The following is a 19,794-nucleotide window of genomic DNA, read 5'->3' as shown; positions in this document are numbered from 1 at the left end:
TTCATTATTTATATTTTATATTATCATAAGGAAATGTATATAAGAATTTTATTTATCCTCTATTGCCTAACATTTTGAATAAAAATACAAAGAAGTAAAATTTCTATGTTTTGCCATCTTGATGTTTGCCACTGTTTCTTTAAGTATTGTTGTGCTTTATATAAGTATATAAAGTATATATGTATTTGAAATCAGAATAGTGGTATTGTCAGCACAACACTAAATGTAAGTATACAGGGGAATCTCAATTTATAGGGCGGTATTGACATAACTTTTTAGGAATTTTGTTTGGTGCACAATTAACTAGTTTTGTGCAGCAGCCAAGTATATGTTGTCACACAGCATGAGAAGATGCTCATGCTGTAAATACTTCCTCTTCTTTTGAATTTTATTTTCATGGCCGTGAACTTTTTTTTTTTCTTTTCTTTTCTTTTCCCCCTACAAATCTTATGACTGAATGTTAATAGATTTATGACTAGGCTCCAGTTCCAAGCAACCCTAATGTGGAGTCTGTTTGAATGAAGCTGACATTGGACTACTTTCTGTTCGGCAGTGGTGCCGCTCATCACCAAGGCCCTGACCTACGATGAAAAAAGGGGCGCGTGCAGCATCGGCTCTAATGTCCGCGACGCAGCCTGCTATGTGTGCTGGTCCTTCGCCAGGGCATATGATCCCAAAGAGCTCAAGCCTTTTGTCAATCAAATTGCAAGGTAAGATCAATCCAAACCCAAACCAAACATGGCGGAAAAGATTAGGCCCAATTTAAAGCGATACAAGACATAACTTATTTTCCAGTATTGGATTAAGCATTGATGTTTGCTGATGTAATGGGCAAGAAAAAGACCGTTTTCGATCCCACATCCTGCGCCAATTCTGTTCAGAGTCAAGTCCTCAGTCCAGTTTCATGTCATTCCGTGTGGGGGTGGGGCGTGGTCTCCTAATGTGGGCTAAAGCGTGCTTAGCACACAACATGTAGCTTAGCCTAGCAGAGTACAAGTCACCCGGATGTTTGCCGTCCACTTAGACTCGCCGGCGGCTGCATCTGCCAGTTTCATCCGTCTTTTGGTTGGAAACTAATCTTTGGCGAGCGGCTGTACTACTTTTGAAGAAGTGCTTCTTTGCTATAAGGCGTAATTCCACCTTTGATGTCCGCCGTGGGAAGCGATAATTCCTCGTGAGTCTCTTTGTTGTCATTCGTTCCATGTCATTCAGTGTGTATTTTACGCACGCTGTACGTCACGTAACGTTGATCAGGTGACTGTCCAAAATGCCCGATACAGTAATTCACGCAAAAGTATTCATAAAATGTGCTATAAAATCATAACTGCTTAACATAAATTGGCAATTTTTACAGGGAAGAGTTGAAATTAACAATTTCACAGAATAGCTGGTTAGTCTCATGTTCCTTTAAGAGCAATCTCAAAATTTCTGTTTTCACAAAGATGAGTATTATACACTTTTAATGTACTGGGTATGTAAAATATAATACGTAATAATCATAATAAATAATGTTTAAAGAAAGAAAGTGCAAGATGTTTGAAGTTGAGCAATATCTCTAATTAGTACAAAGTTAGCATCTCTGAAATTAGAAGATTTAAAATAAAAATATTTTGTGTTCTTTTTCTTTACCTTTAAACTTGCTCTGTAAAATGAGTTCTCGCGGTATTTGTGGAGAATACATCTTGTACTGAGCCCATTGATTTTCACCCAGTGGTTTGGACCAATCACAGAGCAATATTGTGTTTGGTGTGGAATATGCAGCTGTGACGATACTCGGGAGCGCAGATACCGTGGGAAACAAGCTAACCTAAAATGGACAAACTGACGCTGCAATTAATTCTGGTATTACAGAATTACTCACCATTTCCTTGACTGTTGAACAGCGAGAGGCGCTTCGTGCATTTTTAGCCGGTAAAGATGTTCATGGTCACGATGAGAACGAAGACGACATTTTCATTCGTGGCCGTGATTGGTCAAAACGGTCCAATTAGCTCAAAGTATACAGAATGTCCCGCCTTTCCCGAGCAAATCACAGTGGAGCAGTCCCAGAATCACAACTAATCTAGCCATTGCCAGGTTACTTCACTTTTCCTTTCCTACTCAAAACCTGAAGAAAATTTGAAAGGTGGAGCAGAAATTCTTGGCTAATTTTATATGGTATGATTTTGAACGTCGTGGTGAATGGGTTGAAATTAACTTCAGTTTTGTGTAGTTGGAGTGATTAAATCATATTGCGATAACAGTTTCACTCACAATTAGTTCACGATTGTCACAAAGCCGAGCTGTACGATGATGCCACGCCGTTGACTCTTTCTCAAGAGCGACTCGACGTGTTGAAACCTGCAGCCCATGACTCTGCAGTGTTGGTTTGATCCCCTGCGTGGCGGCGTCAACGACACCCTTCCCTCCCTTTGCCCTCATCTACAGGATTGCCAGGTTTCGCTTGTTTGCTATGAGTTTCGGTCACTGATTTGGCAGCGGCCCTTTGACAAGCTGGTTCCTGCGCCATTCGATGACACGGAAAGGGAAACTGACGCACTTTTTTGTGGGAACAACGCAAAAAAGCGGTTGACTCACAGACCCCGCCAGTTTTTCTGTGATCCTAGCTTATGCGCAAAATGACTTATCTGGAGTTCAATCAGGACTGTTTTTGTTTTTTCTATCCCTCAGGGGTAGGGCAGTTGCAAATGGCAAAACTGTCCAGCCCCAGGCATTTTTGCTGTTAGAAAAATGCAAACAAGAGCAGTAGTTTATCTTTGCACCTTTCCTCAAAGATATACACTACTACTACTACTACTACTACTACTAGATTTTTGTTTTCTTCTTCTTCTAGACTTGTGGTATCATGACAATAGTGCTCATCATGGATCTCTGACTTGACATCAGTTATTGTCACTATACACAGATGGTTTGAATGGTTACATAGCATCAGCAAATAAGATACAGCTGTAGATCAGTTTTATTTTTTATTTCCGTTGCCTTACTTAGGTTTAGCATGTTGTTTGTGAGCTAACTAGCTAACAGTAACTACAGTATGTGGATAGCTTGAGTAGTGTATATTCAGTTACATAGAAAGTGTTTTTTTTTTCTTTCCTTTTTTCATTTCAATAGCGCCTTCTTCATTAGCTTTGACATAAGCTAGCTTTAGCATAAGCATGAATTAGAGATAGACCGATAAGGTTTTTTCGGGCCCGATACTAATTATTAGTAGTGAAGGATGCCGATAACCGATATTTGGAGCCGATATTAATTTTCACTAAAAAGGGACATCAAAATTTGGAAAAAATACAAATTCCAACTCTTATCTTTTCTTTTCTTTTTTTTTTCTTTTTTTTTTTAAGCATATGTTTATTGAGCAACTTTTAGGGTTAGTAAAATATTTGTAATTTTTTTTTTTTTTTTTAAATCTTAGTCAATAGACAAGTTCTGGGATCTCCCAGGCACAGTAGCATGTTTTCAAAAGTTAAATAAAAACAAACAATTATTTTCTATACAAAATAAAAGTCTTCCAAAATTTCAAAATATCCAAAGTATTACATTTTTACTTATCTTAGTTTTAATTTCAATCAAAAACAGAAGGTGCAGAGAGTTCCCAGGGTCGACAAAAATGAAAATAAAAACTTAAAAAAAAAAATTACATTTAAATTAGTTCCCTGAAGTTAACACTACGGCCATTTGATTCTTCAAAATGGCTGATGTCATTTCTCAAAATGCTGAATATCGGCGCCGATAATCGGCCCAGCCGATAATCGGTCTATCCCTAGCATGAATATACAGTATGTATTTGGTCAAGTAGCTCGCAATGTAGATCAAATGAAAAACATCAATAAAAATATTTGACAAAAAAAAAAAAAAAGGCAATTCCTCACACTGCTTTTGTATTGGAAGTCATTATTATAATTGTACATGTGTACTGCATGAAGTTCTGAAAAATTCCATATTTTGTTTGTCTCTACAGCTCTTTGTTGGTTACAACCGTGTTCGATCGAAATGTGAGCTGCCGCAAAGCCGCCTCAGTAAGTCCCACCTAAATCCTTCCTACATTATATGGATCATTTTCATTGACAGATTTTTAATGTTTGCTTTGTCCCAGGCTGCTTTCCAGGAAAATGTCGGCAGACAGGTATGCGATCACATTATTGACTACGACTGAATATTATAGCTTACTGGTAACTGAAACCCCCTTGAGCTAATTTGCCTCTAAAGTCTTCCTGCTCCAACTTGCATTTGTAGTGAAAGTCTTCCAGCACCGCTTCAGGGTATCGGCAAACACTAACCACATTTGCCAACAGTCACTGACCTAGCAATCACTTCAAGCTGCCCAATGCAGAAGCAATTTAATTTCAAATCGTTACTGCCACGTTTGGTCGAAAAATGAAACTGCACACTCCCTTCTCATGTATCCAATGCCCAATGACGTCACATCCTCAGACAGAGGACGGGAAATTCAAACCCAAATCCAGTTTGAAAACTATTGGCCAGAGGCTTGCAGGAGTACCCATTGTGAACAGTTTCAAGTTTTAATCTGCTAATTAGAATTAGATGTTTGAGTCATAAATGGTTGAAATAGAAAGACTATTGTAGGGCAATTTGCTACATAGGGCAACATTTCAATCGTTCCACACGGTATTTAAAAAAAAAAAAAAAACTTTAAAAAAAAAACGCATAAGAGCTTTGTATTTGTCCACAGGGGATGTTTCCTCATGGGATTGACATTGCAACCGCAGCAGACTATCATGCTGTGGGGATTCGCAACCACTGTTATCTCACTACCAGGTAAGGGATTGAGTTCAAAGTTTCCCATTTCTTTTTTTTTTCCCTCCAGATTTTAATTTACAAATGTTTTTGTTCTCCTGTTTCCAGTGTTTACATCGCTAGTTTTCCTGAGTACACTAAAGCCATGATTGATCACTTGGTAGTCATGAAGGTCAACCACTGGGATACGTAAGTAATGTTTTTTTGTTTTCCCCCCTCTCATCATATCACCCCCCAAGAAATACTACTTGTAAAATAATGCTTATTTCCCATTGCATTAGCATTGTTTTTGTTCATCTCTCTACATTTTTTAGGCAAAAAAATAATAATTAAATGTGTTTTTCAGTACGATTCGAGAGCTCACTTCCACAGCCCTCCACAACCTGACACCTCAAGCACCTGATTACATGGCGGCTTCAGGTAAGCTATGTCACCATATGTGTTTCTTTTAATAACGCTGAGCTTTCAAGGGCAGCTTAATTGTTCACAAAGCACATTTTTGAGTGTAACCGTATAATTAGTAATGGAAAGAAACCCTTCCTTGTGTGTTTGCCGCAGTTCTGCCACAGCTGTTGAACATGGCCGTTGGTTCAGACCTTCAAGGTCGCCACGGAGCTATCCTGGCGTGTGCTGAGGTGACATACGCACTGTACAAACTGGGCCTCCACACAGGCAGGTAGATGTTTAAAACACAGCAACAACAACATGCAGGCAAGGTCTTGTGTGTAAATGCACTGTCAATAGGACCTTTGTGGCTGAATCCAGATGGCAGCCATCTTACGTTGCCACTTATTGACAATTTTTTTTTGTCATCAGTGCGTGTTTTACGCTAGGAACCCTGTAGAGTTTAGGTTTACATTTCGCAGCTTATTTTTTTTTCCTGATGAGCTTTACTTTCACTTGATTAATGATGGCTTTGACAACACGACATGAATCTTTGAGTAGCACCCGGAGATATACCTTATAAGAGAAAATCAAATGTCTTTTTTTGCAATAAAATGTACACATGTAGTTCTTCTCCCAGACATATTGGTCGAACTGTATGTCATACACGGTGAAATTTCCGGCATAGAGGCAGAAAATAACCTGAAAATGCTGTGGAGAAATCAATGTATTCAAGTTAGGCGGCCTTTGTGAGTGGTGGCAACGCAAAATGGCCGTCAGTGGCTTCACTTCTCCCAACGGCGAGTAAGCGGCATTGGCAGTCCATTCATATGCAAGTCTGTGCATGCAGGGAGACCACAGTGTACAGTAGCCTTCCATACAAGTCAATAATATTGAAGTACAGTACATTGGTACATTGACTTGCGAGTGACCCGACTTCAACGTTTTTAACATATGAGCCATCCAATGGCCACATTTTTTGCTGATACTGATTAATTCTTCAAAAAAGAGGCCAAGTGCTTGCTTCAAGCTGTTTATTGCCAATCCAAATTTACTGTTAATCTTAGCATAAAACAAAGACAATTATCCACTGTGACTTTTCCCTAAAAAATATTAACTGCGTTACCAAACTCCTCAAGCATCACATAATGGGTAAAATACAAACGCTAACTAAACAATCCAGGTCAGATATTGTGGGAGTTATAAAACTTTAAACAACTTACAGTATATTTGGCAGACTGTTGGTAGTTAAAAAAAAATCTGTATTATGAAAGAGCTAATACTGGCTGATTAAATTGGTCGAGCCTTAGTTTTGATAGCGTACTTACTGTAATGCCCTTGCATTTGGGAAAGGAGCCTTTATTGTATGCTAGGAGAATAGGAAAACACGTAAACACACTCAGAGCATGACCACATAGGACGACACGGATCACCAATGTGGTGCCCACGGCCACCAGTCCAAGTAGACCCCAAGTACCACATGAGTAGCCTGTGGATCTGTTCTAAGAACAACTCACTAGTGAAGTGATCATTTGAAAATGTTAATATTTGCAGCAATTTGTAGAAATAAGGTATAGAATTTTGATAATTAGCGGTTTACTACCATGTCAAATAATTATTGATAATTATTGTTTGTGAGAAATCATGAACATGATCAGTATCTTCGCATATGCAGGATGTCATCTTTAATTAACATAATTCAACGTAATTTGAGCAAATTAGTTACTTCAGAAGGATGTGTGAAACTGGCAGCCCTTAACATTAATCAGTCTCCAAGAAGTAGCTCCCACTATCAAAAAGGTTGAAGAGTTGCTCTCACTCAGACAATGTCACGCGCCACCCCATTAGGAGTGACACTATAATGTATACCGTGCTTTTAATTCATAAAATTTGTAGTTTTTTTTTGTTCAATTTACTGCCTGTTTAAAAAGTGTGTTTTAATACATTTAAGTGTCTCTCTATGTCAGAGACTTTCGCATATTACGAGTGGTGCAAGGATGTATCCCCCCATGATAAATTGAACACGCTTTGGAAGTTCCCCTGCAGATTTGTTGGCATTGGTGACGAATGTTGTTGCGATACCATTTTTTGGCCCCCCGATACCGTTTCCGATACCCAGTTTTGCAGTATCGGCCGATACCGATACCATACCAATACCTAAGGTTTTCTTTTCCTCAACATGAAAAAGCTGTCCTGCAATTGGTTCAGAGCATTCAAGGGCCAATAGGATATCTTAGATCGGCATGCAGTGAGCATGTCACATATCAGTGAATGACGTGCAGCGTTGGAATTAATGGTATCGGCATGTTACTTGTGAGTAGTCACCCATAACGATACCACTGTTTTAATGCAGTATCGGCGCCTCTGCCGATACCAGTATCGGTATCGGAACAACGCTATTGGTGACTAAAGCACTTTCTGTCATCTCATTCCTAAATCCATAACTCGCTTTTTAAAAATGGTCTAACAGGACTATAGTGGACATCATTCCCTCAGAGTGTGTGATGGCTTTGAAGGACATTCATCAGAAGGTAATTCAACTCAACTTTATTCATACAGCTCTTTAAAACAAGCATTGCTGTATACAATAATCAGATGTTTTCAATAGTTTTTACTGAATTGTATGTGTTGCCCCACTTTCAGCTACTAGACAAGAAACGATACAGGTAAGCTTGATAGTGACAATTCTGATGAGTGGCATTCCCAAAAAAATAAATGTGCTTTGTTGTTTTTTTGAAGGGGTTATGGGGGAGAGCTGATGAGGCCAGCTAGTGAGTAAAAGACAAAAACAAATATTGGAACTTGGTCAGTGCTGCAATTTGACATGAGTTCATTTTTTATCGAAGTGTGCAGACTTATTGAAAAGCTTTCCCTGTCCAAAATGCCATTCAAGAGTGACCCAGTCATCAGTGAGTTGGTTTTGCTGGAATACACGCACATCAAATATTGGAGCACATGTGTGATGATGCCGCTCTATATTTCAGCTGGTTGGCAAGGGCTTATTGATGACACCATCAAGACACTTCATCTGGTCTCCAGCACTGTGAAGGATGGCATCATGGTTATTTATTTACGTGAACTCTATTTCAAAATTTGTGTCAACCATATTAACGCTCAGTTTTGGCCTTGTGGCACATGCAGTAATTACTTTATTTTATTTGATGTGAGATTGTCCTATTCAAATTGATGGCTGTTTTTTGTTTTTTTTGTGCGCCTGCAGGCTGCTGTGCTAAGTGCCTTGTCTGCCTTGTGTGAGGAGTACTACCAGGACCAGCCCAACCAGGCTGACTCAGAGAAGCAGAGTGAGTTCTTTGTACTCAACTACCTCCATTTTTGACGAGGGAAAACAAAAAAAAGGTTTTAAGGCCACGGCTTGGTTTCAGGAAACATCAATGTTTTAAAAAATAAAGGTTTAGCTGCAAGGGTAATGTAATAGAGCAATGTTGTTGTAAATTGTAAAAATTAGTGCCACTTAAAACAAAGTTGCCAAAAGCAAATAAAGAAGAAGAACAACCATCATCATTAGAGGTGTGAATTGCCTAGTACCTGACGATTCGATCCGTATCACGATTCATAGGTCACGATTCGATTCGATACCGCTTAATCCCGATATGAATTTACAAGTCGATTGTTGCGATTTTTTTACTCAAATTTAGAAAATAGCATTCAGTAAACTTGTACATGTACACTGTAACATTTGTATGAAAATGTATTATTTATTCATCTGAAACTTCAGTCTTATAACTGTGAGCCACTGTATTTAACAAACAGGTTGTAACCTTTTTCATGTTAGAACAGCGTTGAAATAAAATATTAAGGCTTAATGTTCCATTAATATAAATACTTCCATGCTTAAGGTGTGAAAATTAGACGTTTTGTTGAATATTTTTCCATCAAAAATGGATGTTAAAAAATCGATTCGGCTGCCTATTGAATCGATTCGAGAATTGCCTGCTCTAGTATCGCGATATATTGCCGAATCGATTTTTTTTAACACCCCTAATCATCATCATCATACATTTTGGCCATTTCTATCACACTGAGCAGTGAGCCGAACATATATAAAGATGTAATCAAAATGCATTACCGCAATTGGCCGGTAGGGTCAAAATCTCAACCTTCGGGCAAATTCATACCTTATTGGATATCCCATTTATTTATACCATGCAGCCCTTGTCTGTAGATTTTTCCAAGTTGTCTACTTATATAAAAGCTAGAGGCAATGGTCATCAGCAATCTAATTGAACATCCAAATGTGTGTTTAGGTGTGCTCATATCTCAGTACATGGATGAGCTGCAGAGTCCACAGATGCTCACCCGTTGCGGCTCTGCCCTCGCCCTTGGCTGTCTGCCAGGCTTTATGATCCACGGCAAACTGAAGCAGGTGTGCTTAAAGTCAACACGCGTTACGTTCACGCACATGGTTGAGTTCTCATTATCAGACTCAGCATCAACGTGGTCTTTATGTATGGCCTTAGATCCTCGACGGCCTCGGCCACATGCATGCCGCCTGTCTGCGTGAGGGGCGTTTCCCAGAGGCCAGGAGGGACGCGGTCCAAGCGCTGGCTCAGTGAGCGCTGCTATTTTTTTATTCCATTATTTGGTAGTGATTTTCATTCTTTTTTTTTTTTTTTTTCTTTTTTTTTTTAAACGTCACCTTGTTTTTCAAAGGGCCTCTTGTGTCTTCATTGTTGTTTGTTCTGCCGTGTGCAAACTTCACTGAGGGCAAAATAAACACCTGACTGACAATACCTGCAGGACCTGAATGACATGTCAGTCAAATTGTACCCTACTTTTTTTTTTTTTTTTTTCCCTTGCACACCGAGATCTTCATCATTTTCATTTAGTAACACATTTCATTACAGGGCTCCCATGAGTGCTCAAATTATTTGAGGGTTTTCTGGAATTTTTCTGTCTTTCACAGCAAATGTATAATTTATCAGTACGTGTTACGGGATTCCCGCAGATTCTTAAAAGTCGTAAAAGCTATTGAACTCTTAAAAATCTAAAAAATAAGGCCTGACTTACATTGTCAATCGATCTTTCATCTTAAAAATGTTACCAAGTAGGATATATCAGATATCTTTAATTTATGAAATGACTCGGGGAGCTATTTTAAATTTTCAGTTAACTTTATTCGAAATACTCCAACGAAGGCAAATATTTTTCAACAATGTCTGTATGAATAACACAATGTTGCCACTGTTTTGTGTCTTTTTCTTCCGGAAGACACCCATTCAACAAATAAAAATCCACTTTGTAATATCAGGTATTTGTAATAATGGGGCTAAGGTGTATATATTCATGTTAATGAGGATCTTAGCGCAGCTGCAGGGTGTTGAACAAGCTCGAATAAGTGTTTGAAGAGCGTTGGCTTGGTGTGACCATATTCATTATTTCTTCTAATCAGAGTATGTATGAAGGCGGGTGTTTGTGCCGGCGGCCCCCCAGCGATGTTTCTGTGCTCAGAGAACATAGCCGACGTGTACGGCGTCCTCCTGGACAGCATGGACGACTACACCACGGACAGCAGAGGGGACGTGGGCGCCTGGTGAGTCGCGCTTAGGTGTATGTTTTTGTTTTGCCGCAGGTATTGAGAATGTTCCCCTCCCTCGGGGCATTTTGTCATGTCTCACTTTTTCCCTCCACCCTGGGATACACAGACACGACGGGCTTGATTGTCTTAGCAATAGCCCGAGGTGACGCTTACTTCCTCAGCAGGAATGCCACCAAGCTTGTCATTTGTTCTTTCTTGCGACACAGGATGGGCGGATTCTTTCTCCCTTTATTTAGAAACACAAAACCCACAGGTAGATCTCAATGAACTCCAATATCGTACAAACTCAATTTATTTCATTAGTTTGACTCAAAAGGTGAAACTCATTGTATAGATTCATTATACACCAGGGTTATAATAGTATGAGGATTTTCATTAGTTTTTCATTTATTTTTGACTTTTGCTTTTCAAATTCAGTTTTAATTATTATAATCACTAGAATGCTTACTAAATTATTTTATATTAGTTTTGTTATTAGTTTTAGTGTTAATTTTAGCTTTGTTTTTTTTTTTTTGAAATACAGGGCATTTGTCTGGTGTGAGACTGGAAAATTTACCTAATTATAAATAAATAAATAAATAAATAAATAAAAAACCCTAATACAAAAAAAAGAAAAAAGCCCGAATACAAAGGCTTGATGGTGTGGTTTGTAGGTGTTGTACCCAACTGACCATTTTTACAACCTTTATGTGACAAATTGCAGTTCAGCCATCGTAATAGTGACAGAGATGAAATTAGCACATTTCAAATTCATCCCCAAATCTTATGTATAAAAATAATTGCAAAGACTAAAACGGATATTTTGAAATTAATTATTGTTATTGAATTATTTCAAATTATTTCCATCCATCCATCCATTTTCTTGACCGCTTATTCCTCACAAGGGTCGCGGGGGGTGCTGGAGCCTATCTCAGCTGGCTCTGGGCAGTAGGCAGGGGACACCCTGGACTGGTTGCCAGCCAATCGCAGGGCACATTCAAATTATTTTTGCGAACAAAAAGTGTTTCAGTCAGTCATTAAAAAAAAATTAAAAAAAAAATAAAAAACAAAAAAAAAAAAAAAACTCATTATTTTATTTTCAGAATGTTTCTTAAATTTAAGTTTTGGGTTTTTTCTCATGTATTTTCATTAGCTATGATAACTTTTCTGTACACAAAGTAAAATACGTAAATGTTTTATTTTTGTATAATTTTAATGTGCTAACGAAAACATGAAATTCACAATCTCAAGAAATGTGAATATTACATCAAATAATTTTTTAAATAGAATTTGGTATGGAAAGTTGTTTCCCTTCCATATATATATATACATATATATACACACACTCATTTGTTGGCTGTTCCATTTGTTTTTCCCTGTAGGGTGCGGGAGGCAGCAATGACGAGTCTCAAGGATGTGACCATCCTGGTGACCCGAACAGCTCCAGAGATACTTGACCCAGATCAGTGAGTAAATGTCCACCTGTCCTTACTGTAGCGTGTTCCTTTGTGCTATCGTGGTTCATCGTGAGCGCATCCTGCTAAGACAAATTTTGGCTTACAACACAAACCAAAAAAAATAGAAAATTAAAAAATTCCTTTTTTGTGAGTTTGTTTTTTGTAAATTGGTAATATATTATTTAGGGGGGAAAAAACTGAAATTATTAGAAGCTAAAGAAGACATTTAAACCAGGGGTGCCAATGATTATGGAGGGCAATGAATGTCGTGACTCGATAAGTCAGTGCTTATGAAGTGCAGTTCACATGACATTTAAGATATGACGTGTACATATCTTTGTTTCATCAAGAAAACATTAAAAAAAATTAAGTGATCAAGCCACCGATTTGTTAACATTATTGTTGTAATCTGACTTATGACATACAGTAAATCCATAGAAGAGTTTATGCCACACTTGTTTAGTAGAATTTTGTGAAGTTGTCACAGTGAAGGCCTAACCTGTAAAACCAAAACATGTATGTATAATAATTCTGATTTTGTTTATTGTAATGCAGATGTTTTCTATGTTTGTTTAAAAAAAATACATGGGAAGAGAACCTTGAAAAGGATTCACCTATTCTATTGTAATATTGCGTATTCAGCCCTAATAGGAACATGCTTGTACACACTCCATACCTCTGACATTTTTTGGAAGTTATGTTTCTGTCACCTTCCTTGCAGGGTGAAGTGTATGATGTGCAGGCTGGCGCGACAGTCAGCAGAGAAGATTGACCACTACAGAGCGCACGCCGGCATCATCTTCACGGAGCTCCTGCACTACTCCGACCCCACAGTTCCACACATCCCCCACAGGGAGGAGCTGCTGAGCATCTTTCCACCGTAAGCACCCACAGTCATCCCATCACCTGCTTTGCGGTGTCACGTTGACGAGCCAGTCTCTTTTTTTTTTGCAGGGAAGTCAAAGCCAGTCTGAACTGGAAAGCTCCATCCCAAGCGTTCCCGTATGTCACCCAGCTACTCGGACTGCCCGAGTACCAGTACCAGACCTTGCTGGGCCTCACTGTGTCTGTGGGCGGGATGACCCAATCCACAGTAAGTGGATTGCACACTCATCTTATAGAGCGCAGTGACATTGAAGTGTTTGGAAAAGGGTGTGACTCATGAGGGAAAATTGAAGCATTTTCCATCCCAGTCTACAGTCTGCCAAGCAACACAGAGGCCATGTTGACACATGGGTATTTTTAAAACTTTTTTTTTTTTTTTTTTCCTTTTTGTCCACTTGCAAATTCTGTGCCTGAAACCCTACTTTCTGGAAAACTGTGGCCAGGGTGAAACCTTTCCAGAACAAATTCTTATTATTAGTGAGTAGACATTTGTGTTTTTTTTTTTGTTTTTTTTGTTTTTTAAATATATGTGTTGTGTTTATTTTATATGAAGCATCTTATGTTGGATTCATGTCGGAAAAGCTCCAGCGACCGTGAACAGGATAAGCAGTATAGAGGATGGATGGAGGCTTGTTCACATTGTTACATTTCAAATACATGTTTTTAATATTTGGTGTTGCTTTTTAATTGTTTGTATGTTTGATATATCATCTGTGTTCAATTTTGTGTTTATTTATCATTTTAATAACTTTATACTCCAATATACAGCTAATGTTTCCATATATACATAAAAGCACAATAATCATAAGATTGCAGACTCAAAAAGATGATCCTTACCTATGAGTATGAGCAATAAAATTTTAGGCTGACAATCGATGGCCCCCTTAAAAACTGACTTGAGAACCTTTTTGGAGCTCGTTTACATGCCAGTTGAGTGTCTAAAGACAAACTGTAGCAAGGTTTTTACTCTCTGGACCGGCATTTGACACCTGTTAGTTATCAATGGCAACAACAGGTTGATACACAGGTTTATTGTGCCTTCTGCCATAAGAGTATTTGATTTTTTTTCCCCCTCCCACTCATATTTGTAATTAATAATTTTCGAACAAATTTAGTGAAATTGTATAATTTCCAACGACACCCCTTATTATCTCACACGGTACCTGGTTTGGGAATGACTTCTTTAGAATGTGCTCCACTCCCACTTTTTCAAGGTATAATGTTTTGCATTGTAAATGTACCTTGTGTGTGTATGAAGGTAGCCTGAAACTGTCCAAAAGAGGGAGCCATGCATCTCACAAAGTCTGCGTCTCCCTTTTGCACTGTAATCATAATATGGTTTTATTCCCTTGACAGCAACTCTATTTCAGTTTAATCATAACAACATTGGGCTCAGTCAAGTTCTTCCCCAGTACATGACACCCCTTTTAGTCTTAGGGGATATAATAAGCAAAACAACCGCATGGATGGTGAGGTCAGTCGAATTCAAGTCGAGTGTGTCGGCGGAGTTCGTTTTCGCTCTCGCAGCTCGTCTTTTTCCACAAATGCACATCCTCGGAGACGCACGGGATGGATTTGTTTGCACAGGGCCGCCTGTAAAATGAGCCAGGCCTGAATCAATATGCGGGCCAACATCAGCGTTCTCGCTCTCACTCACTCGTAGACGCACACAGCCAAAGTATCGAGTAGCCTTCCAGTAAGCGTCCATTCGCAGGCCCTTGGGTAGATCTGGATTTATTTAGGGAGCCATAAAGAGGATTTATTTTAATCAACAAATGTGTAACTGTTTGTACAAGCAATTTGTGGTCATAAGGCTCATAATCTAGCATTTGATCACTTTATTTTTAGTGCCCATGGGGACATTAGACGCAATTGTCAACACAAAGCTCCAGCAGAGTGGATGTCAATGATTGTATAATGTCATTCACAGTGTGAGCGTATATGCGTGTCTATTAACCGACGACCTTTTCTGCCAGGTGACGGCCTCCTCCCAGTCTTTGTTTGACTACCTGCGTGGGATCCAGCATGACCGCTCCGCTCTACAGCACTTCGCGATGGACGTATTGATTCAAATCTTGAGAGAAAATGTGCGAAACACAAGGTACGAACTGCAGATCTTTGTTTTGTTGTCGGCTAAAGTGAGGCATACACATAGTGAACCGAAATATTGTTTCAGCGTCGTCCCCTCTATTTGTGTCCGGCAACAGCACAAATTTCACCTCCCGTATTTTCCGCACTATAAGGCACACCTAAAAGCCTTCAATTTTTTCAAAAGCTGACCATGCACCTTATAATCCAGTGCGCCTTATATATGGATCAATATTGAGCCGCAACAGGTCTCGCTGTCAAGACGCTATCGGTGACCCTGCACGATCGGTGACGCGCATGCGCAGAAGATCCCGCCATCTTGGATCGCTAGCTAATACTAATACTTTACCTCAGAGAAAATAATAAAACAGCTGTTTATTAATTTTGGGAGTGAATGGAGTTGTCAGAAAGCTGGTTTGTAATCTATTAATAAAGTTTGACTGACCTATCTGACTGTTTTGTTGACATTCCCTTTAGCGCAGCACCATCTAATGGATGCATAACGTAACCCCAGTTTCTACTGTAGCGCCTTATATGTGGAAAAAGTTTTAAAATTTGTCATTCGTTGAAGGTGCGCCTTATAATACAGTGCGGAAAATACGGTAATTGGTTATATAATATGGTTATGTACCTTTCAGGATTGCCCTCCCTTTCCTCAATATGTTGAACCAATTATTGTCCAATGGCTGCTTTGACATCTTTACTACAGAAGAAAAGTGAGTATTGCTATACCATTTTTTTGTGTGGGTTTCCACACGGGCACATATGTTGGAAATGTCTGCTCATGTATTTTCTATTTGTTGCCACCAAGCCATCCGTTCTGCGTGGACATGCTGTCGCTGTGCAAAGTGGTCAGGCGATCCACGGACGTTTACAAGCTGCGCGCCTGTGCCGCCGTGTGAGTGTCCAACTCATGTTCAAACAAACAAACAAAACATACATCCGTGCTGATTTATGTTGCTCGTTGATCTCTGCCAGCTACTGTGGCCTCATCCAGTTCCCGGGGGAAGTCCGCAAAGAGATCCTCAACCAGCTGCTGATGCTGATCTGCCACTCATACCTTGTGGTACGCCTCAAAGACAGTTTTAAAATCAAATCAGATTTTATTTTCACAAAAATCAAATTCCCAGTTTTAGTATATATGTTTCCCAATTGCTCATAGAAAAAGCTGAAATGATGGAAACATATTTTCTGACAGATATATGATAATAAGTGCTGTTGTACAAAAAAAAAAATCCTTGTTTTATTAAAACGTATACATACGCATGGTCCTTAATAAATGTTCATTTTAAATGTTGAATAATTTATCATAAAATGAGCTGTCCAATCATTCCATATGTCTGATTGCCTTACACCGGACACTGTTTGAACTATAGAAGCTGCCACAAAGGATTAAACACAGATCCTAAGCAGTGAACTTTTTTTTTTTTTTTCTTTCTTTCTCAGGTCAGAACGACAACGGCCAGCCTGATGTACGAGATGCTGCTGACTTACGACGACGTGGTCGATCCTGAGGTTTTGAATGACGTCATGAACCTGCTCAGCGATACTAACTGGTAACGGGCCACGTTTCGTTCCGTTTTGAGAAATGATACCTTTTGAACGTCACATGTATAAGTTTTTTTGTTTTTTGTTTTTTCACCCAAGGGAGAGTGAGCCTGCCACTTTGCGCCCCACGAGAAATCAGCTGCGTGATTTGCTGGGAGTCCCCATGAAGCAACCGGTTACTCAGGTAACACCTTCATAACATAGTGAGAGCTAATCAATCAGTCTTATTTGAAGGTGCACCTACTATACGCGCTATACAAATTACACACCACTTTTTGTGTGTGTCTTTCATTCTCTGGCAGAAACCTACCTAACATTCCTGATGATGTGTCCAGAGTGAGTCGCAAAATGGATGACATCCTTTGCGGTATCAGTTGGTCTTCAATCAGTTAGGAGTCCAAATAATAAATAGGCCAAACCATCCTTTGATTCCCCCTCTTTTGTCGCGTTAAAAATGTCATGACAATTCATTGTCATCACTTGTTTGGGTTAATAAATCTGTTTTGCTTTCTTGCGCGTTTTTTTTTTTTTTTTTTTAAGTACCAGTGATGGCAAAAGGGACTTTGGTATGACATCGGAAAAACAGCCTCTGCTCAGTTCAATATAAGCAACACATTTAATAATGCACACAAATGAATTGTGTCAAGCAGATGCTCACACAAAACACACTAAAGTATAATTATTTTAACGCCCAATTCCAGCAATACTTGTGAAATGCTATTGGTGCTGAAACAAGTGGAGAATGCCTGGTGGGACACTTTTTTTTTTTTTTTTTAAATGACCAAGCATTTGTAGTTTTTTTTTTTAAATTTCTCAACAAATAATGTAGATTAAGTGGGCAGCATGGTGGAATTTGAATTTCCATCATTTTGAGGTCAAGTCGACGGCAATCGCCTCCAGGATCGGACCACTTCAGGCCCTTCCGCATCCATTCCATTCTTTTTCTGCTTGTGGCACAGGTGACAAAAACTGGTTGAGTCGCATCCTTCCTGGTTTCCCGCCTGTTCAACACAAGCCCTTCTTTGACTATTTGTCCATGCTGAGAATATCCACATTGTCCTTGCCGGCCGCTTGACAAAGCTGCAGTTGTTGCGTCATGTTTTTGGACTGTTTATCACACAATGCCGAGAGCCTTGTGGACATATTGCATTACATTCTTTGTGCTAATAGGATTAATTTGACAAGGGTTGTTCTTTTACTGGCAGAACTGTGCGCTCACCCTTAACGCATGTGGGTGGAGTTCTCTTCACTTGACAGCCTTTTTATTTTGATTAAGGTCAGGAGTGGGTGAGTTCGGTGCTCGGAGGACACATTGGATTTTTAAAACGGACAGATAAGCCAGGTCATTTGTATGGTGCAAATGAAGTATAACGTTAATAAGTCAATAAAAAAAGTCAATGAATGTGTATAGAAAGCTGGACTGAAACTAATGTTGAAATGCAAAATGTGAGACTTGGACTGTTTGAATCTGTAAAGACATTTGGAGGGACGTGGCAATCGTGTAAAAATATGTCTTAATTTGGGAAAGTCATTTTGGAAATGTGTGAATTTTGAGGGATGGGAATAGTTCTGAAAATGTTTTGAATATGCTTAGGAGTTTGAAGTGTTAAGACAAGGCAAGTTTATTTGTAGCACATTATTCTTACATATATTATTGTATAAGTTGTTACAGGTATGTAAAATTACTAGAAGGCAACCAAATTGAATCTATAAAACTTGTTAAAAAAAAAAAGAAAAAAGAAAAATCAATATTCAATTAAAAGCAAAGGGTACAGATGAAATAAGTTTAGCCATTTTTACTAATTTAATACAACAAAAATAAAAACATTTAATTGTTCATAAAATTGTTTATTTTACTCAAATTTTGTTATGATTAATGACTCCCGTATCTAGTACAATACATAAATTAAAACTATGTTAAATGTTTGTTTTACCAATATTTGTATTTTATTATTTACAATTAATGTAATAATTATTTAATGTAAAAATTATTTTACTTTCCTAGCATAATTTAGGAAAAACATGCATGTATTGGAATATGTTTTATTGACAACGGTCTAGAAATGTGCATGATGTAAAATATCTCAGAATTTAGGAATTTTACCATTTTATTTCATTTTGTATATCATTTAAATGACTACAATTATTTAAAGGTATGGTCCGATGCTGTTTGTAAACAACATACAAAACTGACGTTCGAGGAAACCAAGGACAGCAGCTAACCAGGATTGAGCGTGAAACCAGCCCACCAATCACGAGCAGCCAAATTTGCATATGCACGCAAAACAAAACTCAAACGCCTAACACGTCCGCGGAAACAGTCCACCAATCAGAGCAAAATTTGCATTCACTGATAGTAGCTTGCCTTCGCGGATTGGCTGGAAGGAAAACGTTGAGTCTTCGGCCAGAAACGTCCTCGACGGGCCAAAACAAATCCTTCAGACTATACCTTAAAAGCTGCACAATGTGGAATTATGCCCAAAAATATCTTTACAATAGCTTTTTTTTATTTGACCATTTATGATTCAAACATCTTTTTAGCAGATTAACACCAGCTGTTCAGTGAGTACTCCTGCAAGCCTCTGGCCAGTAGTTGTCAGACTGGATTCGGGTTCGAATTTCCCGTCCCCCGTTTGTGGATGTGACACGTTTTTGCCGATAAACATAGATTATAAAGAAACCAATCATTTAAACAGCCTCATAAACTACTGGAGAATGCCTGTTAGGATCCATTGTGCTTCCGAGACTTCGAACCTCTGGATGATGTCTCGACTTTGTCATGTGAAGGTTACTAGATAGCGGCCACAAGGATTTATTGTGGCTACGCTATGCGACCATATAAGCGATAGCATTGTTTATTGTGCAAGGGGTCGACTCAACAATGCCACATTCACTCCTTGCCCTCCACGGGTGTCGTTATATTTGTCTGCCGCTCCAAGTCTTAATATCGCCCGGCCCGTAATTCGACTTTAATTAATTCCCAGCCCCAGATGGACATTCCTCAAGTGGTTTTATCATGAAAAGGGGGGTTGTGGTGATTTTTTTCCCAGCTTGCAGGAGCGGATTGATGGTAAAGTGAGCAAAAAGCTTTCAGTACAGTGCTAAGAGCCTGAGATGATGGATTGTTAAAAGGCTTACAGT

General features: G+C 38.9%; 1 protein-coding gene across 2 annotated transcripts in view; it reads left to right on the top strand.

The window, feature by feature from the left end:
• tbcd (tubulin folding cofactor D) overlaps positions 1 to 17,163 on the top strand; it is a 33,254-nt gene extending 16,091 nt beyond the window's left edge. For both annotated transcript variants that reach the window (XM_077528990.1, XM_077528999.1), the window contains exons 14-39: positions 554 to 710; positions 3,959 to 4,016; positions 4,094 to 4,123; positions 4,691 to 4,776; positions 4,864 to 4,944; positions 5,102 to 5,175; positions 5,314 to 5,431; positions 7,610 to 7,670; positions 7,783 to 7,805; positions 7,879 to 7,910; positions 7,986 to 8,048; positions 8,124 to 8,200; positions 8,360 to 8,441; positions 9,405 to 9,523; positions 9,618 to 9,709; positions 10,550 to 10,690; positions 12,058 to 12,141; positions 12,854 to 13,012; positions 13,087 to 13,225; positions 14,994 to 15,118; positions 15,744 to 15,821; positions 15,917 to 16,003; positions 16,084 to 16,171; positions 16,552 to 16,661; positions 16,753 to 16,837; positions 16,956 to 17,163. In XM_077528990.1, coding sequence (XP_077385116.1) covers positions 554 to 710; positions 3,959 to 4,016; positions 4,094 to 4,123; positions 4,691 to 4,776; positions 4,864 to 4,944; positions 5,102 to 5,175; positions 5,314 to 5,431; positions 7,610 to 7,670; positions 7,783 to 7,805; positions 7,879 to 7,910; positions 7,986 to 8,048; positions 8,124 to 8,200; positions 8,360 to 8,441; positions 9,405 to 9,523; positions 9,618 to 9,709; positions 10,550 to 10,690; positions 12,058 to 12,141; positions 12,854 to 13,012; positions 13,087 to 13,225; positions 14,994 to 15,118; positions 15,744 to 15,821; positions 15,917 to 16,003; positions 16,084 to 16,171; positions 16,552 to 16,661; positions 16,753 to 16,837; positions 16,956 to 16,967 — 2,261 coding nt within the window. In that variant the 3' untranslated portion in view covers positions 16,968 to 17,163. The remainder of the gene's footprint in view (positions 1 to 553; positions 711 to 3,958; positions 4,017 to 4,093; positions 4,124 to 4,690; positions 4,777 to 4,863; positions 4,945 to 5,101; positions 5,176 to 5,313; positions 5,432 to 7,609; positions 7,671 to 7,782; positions 7,806 to 7,878; positions 7,911 to 7,985; positions 8,049 to 8,123; positions 8,201 to 8,359; positions 8,442 to 9,404; positions 9,524 to 9,617; positions 9,710 to 10,549; positions 10,691 to 12,057; positions 12,142 to 12,853; positions 13,013 to 13,086; positions 13,226 to 14,993; positions 15,119 to 15,743; positions 15,822 to 15,916; positions 16,004 to 16,083; positions 16,172 to 16,551; positions 16,662 to 16,752; positions 16,838 to 16,955) is intronic.
• Positions 17,164 to 19,794: the final 2,631 nt, after the last annotated feature.

The sequence above is a fragment of the Festucalex cinctus genome, chromosome 1 (assembly GCF_051991245.1).
Source record: "Festucalex cinctus isolate MCC-2025b chromosome 1, RoL_Fcin_1.0, whole genome shotgun sequence".
Classification (NCBI taxonomy): Eukaryota; Metazoa; Chordata; class Actinopteri; order Syngnathiformes; family Syngnathidae; genus Festucalex; species Festucalex cinctus.
This window is presented reverse-complemented; position numbering and strand designations above follow the sequence as displayed.